Raw genomic sequence first — 8,513 nt, 5'->3', positions numbered from 1 at the left:
TTATATCGTACATGTTTGCTAAGCACGCCAGCTCGTTTTCACTGAAGTGGATAAGGGATGCTCCCAGCGGGCAGAAACCACTGTCAGGCAGACAGCGGCAAGCAGCTGGTATGATAATTTCTTCCACTGGGGCAGCTGAATACGGAAAAAGACATTTGTCCACGCCAGTTTAAACTGGTTCAAGGGCATCTATACAAACTGTCCAGCTTCCTGTAGCTGTGGTGCTCCGGTGCTTTGTGTAGATGGGGCTCTGGAAAACAAAGGCAATGGCCCCATCCTGAACCTGCCGTGGGCTCCGTTCAGCAAGGGAGGGGCACAGCCAGGGCTCAACACATCTGATTGTTCTTCTAGTTTGGTCTCTCTTTCTGCTCAGACCAAACTTTCTTAGACCATTTCCTTTATCAAGCAGGATACAATTAGCAGGAAATTCCTCTGGTGGATTTCCTATTCTGTGATAATCCACAGCATGCTTACGCATTGGTCAGGACAGGACGGGGAGTAAGGGTTGAGGGGGTTGAAGGCGGTTTGCAGAATCAGGAAACTGCACCGAGAGAGGAATTTGTCTCCTTTTTCTAATCTGCTTATTGTAACGTACTTCTATGTAAAGAGTGTCCTTTGCCAGGCACATCAAAGTAACTTCCCGGAGGAAGATGTGAGGTTGTGCCGTATGTTTGTCCTCTGTGTGCGATGCCGAGATGCAGAGGAGTCCCGTCGGGCTGCATCTCCTCCCAGTCACAGATATGCCTCCCTCATGGTTTGAACAGCTGCATCTCAGTTAGAATTTGACTCAATGTCGTTGTTTTGGTGCAAGAGCCCATTTTGTTTGTTTGTGAAACAAAACAGCGAGATACTTCTTCTATTAGCAGCACAGCAGCACAAGCAAGGTGAGGCAAAAACCCGTCAGTGTAGTTTATTGCCAGAGATGGGGTCATCTCTAAAGCACTTTGGAGACTCCAGATACAACAGTGGATGTTTTAGATATTCAGGAGTCCACCTGGGGAAATTTTAGGCTCATTTAGTCCAAAGAACAACAGGAAGCGATAACTTTCTCATTTACTTTGTTTTAAATGATCTGTATGGCTGGCTGCTGCTGCAGCTTGTGTGCGTACCCATGAAAAGCGGGGCACTGGCACCTCTGCGTGCATGGAAAAGGAACACAGGCAGGACACTCTTGAGATGTTCCAGGATCACCAAATCATAGAATGTTTTGGGTTGGAAGGAGCCTTTAAAGGCCATCTAGCCCAAGCCCCCTGCAGTGACGGTGTCTCTTCTTTTTCATCTTAACCATAAAATGAAAGCAAAAAATATCACTCAAAGACACACAGGGTGACAGCCCCACTGGGAGCAAATGAGCCTGTTGTGAACTGCGGTGTGGGTGGAGGAGTCAGTGCGGTATTTTTAATGTAAAGATAGCACATGAAAGCAAGCCACGTGCACAAAGCACCGCTGGCCCTGCGCTGTGACGGGAGGGAGGCTGGTGGTCTCATTTTTCCGGTCACTCAGCAAGCAGAGATGCCGTGCGTTGCTGGCAGTGGAGGCGACAGCTTACCCTCATCTCACAGCCTGGCTCTCCTCTCGCCTCTACGGCTGCTTTGCCAGCACACCCCACGGTTGTGTCATGGGTGGAAGGCGCAGGCTGTGGTACAGGGGAGAGTCCTGTGTGTGCACAACCCCAAAGCCCTTACCTGCCAGCCACGCACGGCTGCGTAAGCCCACAGCTGCACTCCAGGAGCTTACGCCACTGTTGTCTTTTCCATTCTCTGTGAGTGCAAATCCCTGTGGTTAACACCAGCTGTGTGCTTCTTCCTTTGTTACTAATATCTGTATCTTAGTTTTCCTGCACGCTCTATTATCCTAAAACTGTCTGATAGCTCACATACACACAGATCAAAGTGAAAACCTGTAATACAGTTGAAGCTCGTGACTGAATATTTCAAAACAGTGTTTTCACGCTTCCCTTTTCCCAGGTTACCTTTGGCAGACTCCAGCCATCTGTTGTCTGCTTCTGGGCAAGGAATGCACTCCAAAATACGACGGCCTCAAAAAGAGAGCATGGAGAAAGAAACTGTGGGCACCTAGTGCAGCCGTAGGAGAGATGCCAGGGCTGATTTTGGGGCATTTTACAAAACACCGAGTTCACAGTGGTAGAACCATGGAAGCTGGAAGGATCAATGTGAGGCAGCAGGCAGATCTCCCCCTTCCGAGTTGCCGCTTCAGGTTTTCTGCAGGTACATCCCTATGTCAGCTTTACTGCACCTTGTTGCAGAGATGGTAGTGTTAGAAAAAAAAAAACCCAATTTTATTTAAATAAGAACTGAGATCCTGGAGCCCAACCAGAGCTGCAGATTCCATAACCACACTGTTTTATCATCCGTGGTGCACAGGCCGATCACGTGGGTGTATTCAACTGTGTTGTGCTTGTGGTTAAGCTGACAACACACACCCCCTCAAATCCTCTCTCTGCCCTGGGAGGAAAGGGCCCTCCTGCTGCTGTGTGACAGTAAGGTGAAAGGGGAGGGTGGAAGAGGAAGAAAGCTAGGAAAGCAAGAACAGGCAGGTAGAAGGGAACTAAACAAGGTGAAATCAGCCATGGAGAAATGCGGTGGGGTGAGGCAAAGGCAGAAATATGTCTGTCATGATCAGTCCAGACATGGATGATCCAATGACCCTGTTAAAGCACGTGTGTGCTCCCCAAATGCACAAGGCAGCTCTGACTCTTCTCTTCTTATCACAGCCACCAAGCTGCCTATGGAACAGGAGCGCTGTCTTCCAGTCCAAGGCTCTTCCCACGTGCCGACAGCTGCCGCAGAAGCCCCGAATCTGTTTCGTTGTGGACTTGGACCTTCTGGGACAAAATCATTTCGAAGAGGGTGCTCATTTCTGAAAGGAAGGTGCTGGCCAGCCTCGTCCCGGCAGCATTTGAGTCAGCCCCAGCACCTTTGCCAAAGGTCTCAAAGGTCCTTGGTTTCTCCTGCCTCACAGCTTCCTCGTCCTGAGGTGAATGCGGAGAGTCAGGGGAGAAGACGTTGTCCTTGTAACTGCCGGTGAGCGGCAGGGGGAGCCGGGCCACCCTCCTTTGAACTGCCGGTGAGCGGCAGGGAGAGCCGAGCCACCCACGCCGGGTCAGCAGCTGTCAGCCTCTTAAGGGCCAGCTCTGGGAGGAGTGAAAACAAGAAGTGTTGGTGAGGTGTGGAGTAGAGGAGACCACAGGAGAGAAGAGAGGGGAAAAGTAAAAATAAATAATAAAAAAAACTCCACATATATTGAGAAATTAGACTTCCTGAAATCAGCTGTGAGAGGGCTGATTGTAAACAGGTCTAGAGTAAAGCTCCCAGGAGCATCATTCAAACCAACAGCTTAAAAGAAACCGAACAAACCAGAACTGGTTTAAAACTACCAGATTTTTTGTTTCATTTTGTTGTTTTTATCTAATAACCATTATTATCACTTTGCTTTCTGATCTGTTGCAGCCTCAAGTGACGCTTTGGGAAATTGTTAGCAAACCCAGACAAAGTGAGGGCTTAGGACTGGCTGAAGGGGGGATGACAGTGGAAAGCTCTCAAGGGGGAAGATTGGGACAGAAAGAAGGTCCCTGGTGGACTTCCCTTAAGGGTCACTGCAGGGTGGGAATTTGCTGCTAAGCAGCCATATTGAGACCAAACAGAAACGGGTTATTGTGAAACAATAATAACAGAAGTAGAATGAAATTCTGGATTATAAAACGCACAGCTGGATGGTTGAAGACTGGCAAGAAGAAATTGAGCCATAAAGTAGTTGTTCATCAATTGGAAGCAGATGAGGAGCAGCGGGAGCCAAGTGTGGGTGGAAGCTGCAGGCTCGTTAGTGTCCCAGTAATGAGATTCTGCCCCAAAACGGACAAACGAAATCACACAATGTGTTGGTCGAGGCATTCCCTGTTGGCGTAAAGACATACCCGTGGTATTGTTACCAGTTGTGGTGAGACCTGATCAGGAGTATTACATGTAAATCTGATTAGCCAGCTGTAGGGAAGACAACCTGAAATGGCAGAAGCGCAGAGAAAACTATTGAGAGAAAAACAGGAGCGAGCCCAGGCCTACGTGAGGGAGAGCCCAAAGAGGTAGAGGTTGCTTAGCCTAAGGAAGCAAATGCTCACCAGACTGACTGCAGCCTGTCATTATTTTGATGAGATAAGCACCGACAAAGGAAATTTTTATGCTTAAAATAGCCTTGGCAAAAGAAGTGATTGTAACTGTCCACAAATAAACACGTACTGGACATTAAAGGAAGGACCCTGTAAGAGGGTGAGCCTGGAATAGCTTCCTCCTCAGACGGCAGGAAAGGAAACGAGGGGTTCTTGTTTTGTCAGGTAGAGCTTTGTAGTTGGTAAACAAGGCTGCGCGAGGTGCTGCACAGACACTGCCTTCCAGCCCCGCGTCGCCTCAACTTCCAGAGCGTAACCACGAACCGCGGGGAGGTTGGAAGCAACAGCCACGTTTGTGAAATGCTCTGAGTCAGAGCAGCAGAACAAATAAACCAGTGTCTGGTAACAAAACACCAGAGTCAGATGGGAAGAGCTAGTGTAATTATAGTAACTGTGTGGCTCTGGCTTACAAAGGGAGCTCTGGAAGGAGGGTCCCTGTTGTAATGCACTTATCGTGCTGCTTCCAGAAGATAATCAATACCCTGCCACAGCCTGGGGCACGTGGTCCTCAGCCAGGGGCTAGTCAGTCACTGAGACCAGTCTCCTTCCTCAGCCCACCAAGTAATTAGTCCTTTTCCTCTGAAAAACAAACTCTATCCTGGGGCAAGGTGGAGGCCAGGAATCAAACTGGGTAAGCAGAGAAGGGCAAATACATCACTTAGATTTTGTTCCAGCTGAAGCCCCAACATTCTCGTGTGTTGCTTAACTTCTTTCTGCAATCTCAGGATTTTCTTTCATTCGCAATGACTGTTCCATTAGAGATCTCCTAAGTGTGCCAAAGTCCCATGTTTTTGCTCTAAAACAGCCACGCTTCTCCCCAGTCTGCAAGAAGCCACAGCATTCCCTGAATATTTTGATGCTTTAGCTCTGGAGCAGGGCACTACGAGTCTGCTCGCTGCGTGGAGGATGCGCTGGGCTGATGGTCCCGTGACCGCGAAACCTCATAATTAGGTATGTTCTGTTTGACTGATAAGACCTCACTGCCTTATGTTAATGCTCTTTGGGGAGCAGAGATTTTTTTTTTAATAATCAATAAAGTTCTCTCTCGCTCTGCTGCTGCTGCGAGCGCTCGTGTTTCGCTGGTGGGGGACAGGCATCGATAGACAGTGCTGGGAGCTTGGCCCACAGCTCCGAGCTTACGGCATCGGCGACCCCCGGAGCTGCCTGGGACAGGTCACTACAGCAGTTTCTTCTCCCCCGGCTGCGAAGAGCACAAAGGCCCAGCAGCCCCAGCCAGCTGTTTGGAGACTCTGGAGCGCAAGCAATTCTTCCTTCCTCACTCAGGATGCGAGTCCCCTTCCCTGTTTGTGTTCAAGAGAGGAGGAAGGAGCCCAGCAGCTCTGTTGCCGGCGCTCCGTTGCCTTTTTGGGAAGGTCTGGGCTCATGGGTAAGATTGTTTTTCACCACTGAAACCTCTTTCATCACATGCAGCGGTACGGCAGGGGCAGGAAGCCGTGCTGGCAGGGCTCAGCACACACCACCGGCCTTCGCTGCCACATTCCAGCCATTCAGCAAAAATGTTGGGGTTGGCTGGGGGGCCATTTCTCCCCTATCAAATCTGAGAAGCACAGGAGATGGCACTTCATGGAGAGGCCTCGCCATAGCACAGATCTTCTAGGATGCCACCTGTCAGAGCAGGAGTGGATCTAGACTGATCCACTGAGCAGGTCCACCAGTCCCTTTACTGGGATCAGTGAATGTCAGCGCAGCCATGGCATGGAGCTGGGCAGCCTGTTCCCTCCCAGCTGCAGGACCTTTAAATCTGAGGAAGCTTGTAACTCTCCTTTCATCCATCCTTTCCTTTGTTTGCACCTTCCTAGAATAAAAGGACGGGGAGGCAAAGGGAGAGAAGCAGCGTGGGTCTCCCTCTAAGCAAGAGCACAGAAAGTTCCCGACTCTGAAATTAAACCGACCGCAGCAGCAAACCTCAATGAGTTCTTCTTGCTGCGGAGGAGCACAGAGGCTCCACAATGAAATTTCTGCTCCAGGACGTGAGTCAGCCTCAACTCTTTCAAATTGAAATGCCAGTAGAAGAGATTTTTAGAACAAATCAATAAAAGGAACATGTAGAAAATGTCAGGCCCAGATGGTATTCACCCTGGAGTGCTAGAGGAACTCAGATATGAAATTGCTTGGTTTATTAGCTGCTGTTCGTTAACTACTGCTTCAAATGAATACAGTATCAGAGGAAGTGGAGATAGAAGTTGTGACATGAGTATTTTTAAGAGCACAAAGGTGAATCTAGCACAGGCAGATTCATAGAAATCATTATACACAAGACTCTGCAGATAGTCCCGTACCTGCTGTTCGGACAAGAACTGACGTGACATTTCCAAGGTGGGAAATTGTGGTTTGCAAATTTGTTTGCATCTTCAGAAGAGGAGGATGAAGAGTCCTGGGTGACAGAGGACCCCTGAGCTTGCAGAAAAGCCAGGCTCACAGGGAGCCTGAGCTGTCACTGAATTAACAGCCGGGTTCTGTTAGGGACTAACAGCTGGGAAGTGAAAGTAGGAATAAATAACCTTCCCTACAAAGGGAGGTCATTAGTGGAATCCCAGAGTACCCATTCAACACAGTGATAAATGCCATGGAGAAGTGGGTGCTGTTGGTGTTGGCTCCACTAAAACACCCAACAATAGAAAAGCAGAGAAAGGGATGGTGAAAGATCTTAATAATACCAAGTGCTGTGAGCAAAAGGTGCCTGGGGGATTTCTGTGTCACCAGCTGATGGGTAATTGTCGCAGGGAACGACATGTCATGCACTGATGACTGTCCCACCAGGCAGAGGAGAGATTTGGGAGTCACCAGGAGTGGCTTGGTAACAGAGCTCAGCATGGAGCTTGGGCAGGACAGGAACAAAGATCAAACCAGAAGACCTTATACTAGCAGCGTAGATGTATCCTAAACACTGTGCACATTCTGGTCACCACATCTCAAAGAGACACTAAAATCAGTAACAGGTTGGTCACAGGAAATGAGACTGGACTTGACCAGCCTGATAGGAGCCTGATGGGGCTCAAAGGGTACATATCTTGGGAGGCTGGACAAGGACAGCTCTTCACCTTTCTCATGAAACAAAGGGGCTCAGGTCAGCACAGAGAGCAGGTCATATCTGGACTTCACCCCTACTTAACAAGAGGTCAGCCTCACAAATCAGCTGAACAGAAGCAGATACCTCCACAGGAGAAAACATCTACCAAGAGTGATTGCGAACACATGAAAAAAAATCCAATATGGAGCTCAGCAAGTCCCTTTGCTGTAACCTGCTTGGTACCAAAAGCATAAGCTGGCCCATACACACTGTCCCAAGTGTCTGCCACTGTCAGAGCCATCCTAGGAGATGATCCATCCTCTGGGTTGCTGCAGGCCAGCCAGTTTTACCTCCTTAGCATGTCATTTGAGAAGATCCCGCTGCTCGAGCCCCCCAGCAGCCCCAGTGTGCTCCCCATAGCGAGGCCACCTCACCTGCCTGCGGCTCCAGAAGGGTCTCCAGCTCCTCTCCCACCAGCTGCTGCACGGACAGCTCAAACCCGCTCTCCGAATCACGGTCCTCTGCCTCGCTCTCACCGTGCCCACTGTCCTTCGTGCTCAGGCAGTCGGTGTCCAGCCCCGCAGCCCTGCCGGGGGCCAAAACACTCAGGTCACACTTCAACCTTTAGCACAGCCCTGCCCTGCTGACTACCTTGGGGGTTGTCCTTATCCCAACAAAATGACCCAGAGGTGGGGCGTGGGCATCCTCTCAGTGCATCACTCACAGCACCGAAGGCATAATCATGTCAGTTCGCACCAGCTGAAGAGTTTTGGGTTTGTTTGATTGGTTTTTTGGGGGGGGAAAAAAAACAAAACAAAACAAAACAAAAAAAAAAACCCAAAACAAAGCACCAAACATGAACAAAAGCCCTGGGATCAGGAGTGCTACAGACCCTCCAGAAACTGGGCCCCAGCTGAGGGCTGGGCTACATATGGGGCTGCTCCACATCTCTTGATCAATCTCCTTCTGGAGATCCTGAGCTCTTCACTGTGAATTTGGAGGAGCTGCCAACACGCAGGACCAGGCAAGGAGATCACATCCCAGCCCAGCTCTGCCCCAGAGCAACTCTCCCTCCCTCTCCATCCTCAGCAGGTGGGGATGTTGACGGGGAAGGTGGAGAAAGCTGTGTCTGCCCATGGCCTGGGCAGGTGGGAACAGGGTGGGGCATAGTGAAGCCCTGGCATCCTCAGGAGCATTCACCCAGAGATATCAACAGCATAATTTAATGGGAACAGCATAAAGTTTGTCTCTGGGAACATCTTCAGCACAGAGCTGGGGTATCTCGGTCCTTCCCATTCC

The 8,513-nt window shown here is 49.8% G+C and overlaps 1 protein-coding gene across 1 annotated transcript in view; it reads right to left on the bottom strand.

The window, feature by feature from the left end:
- Nucleotides 1-2,746: 2,746 nt before the first annotated feature.
- Nucleotides 2,747-8,513, bottom strand: part of PCDH12 (protocadherin 12) — a gene marked incomplete at its 5' end in the record, with an annotated part of 9,574 nt that continues 3,807 nt past the window's right edge. Inside the window, 3 exon segments of the mRNA XM_009868891.1 lie at nt 2,747-3,074; nt 3,118-3,154; nt 7,649-7,800. Coding sequence (XP_009867193.1) covers nt 2,747-3,074; nt 3,118-3,154; nt 7,649-7,800 — 517 coding nt within the window.

This window comes from Apaloderma vittatum, unplaced genomic scaffold (genome assembly GCF_000703405.1).
Source record: "Apaloderma vittatum isolate BGI_N311 unplaced genomic scaffold, ASM70340v1 scaffold25584, whole genome shotgun sequence".
In the NCBI taxonomy this organism is placed as follows: domain Eukaryota; kingdom Metazoa; phylum Chordata; class Aves; order Trogoniformes; family Trogonidae; genus Apaloderma; species Apaloderma vittatum.
Note: the sequence above shows the minus strand (reverse complement) of the source record. Positions and strands in the feature narration are given on the sequence as shown.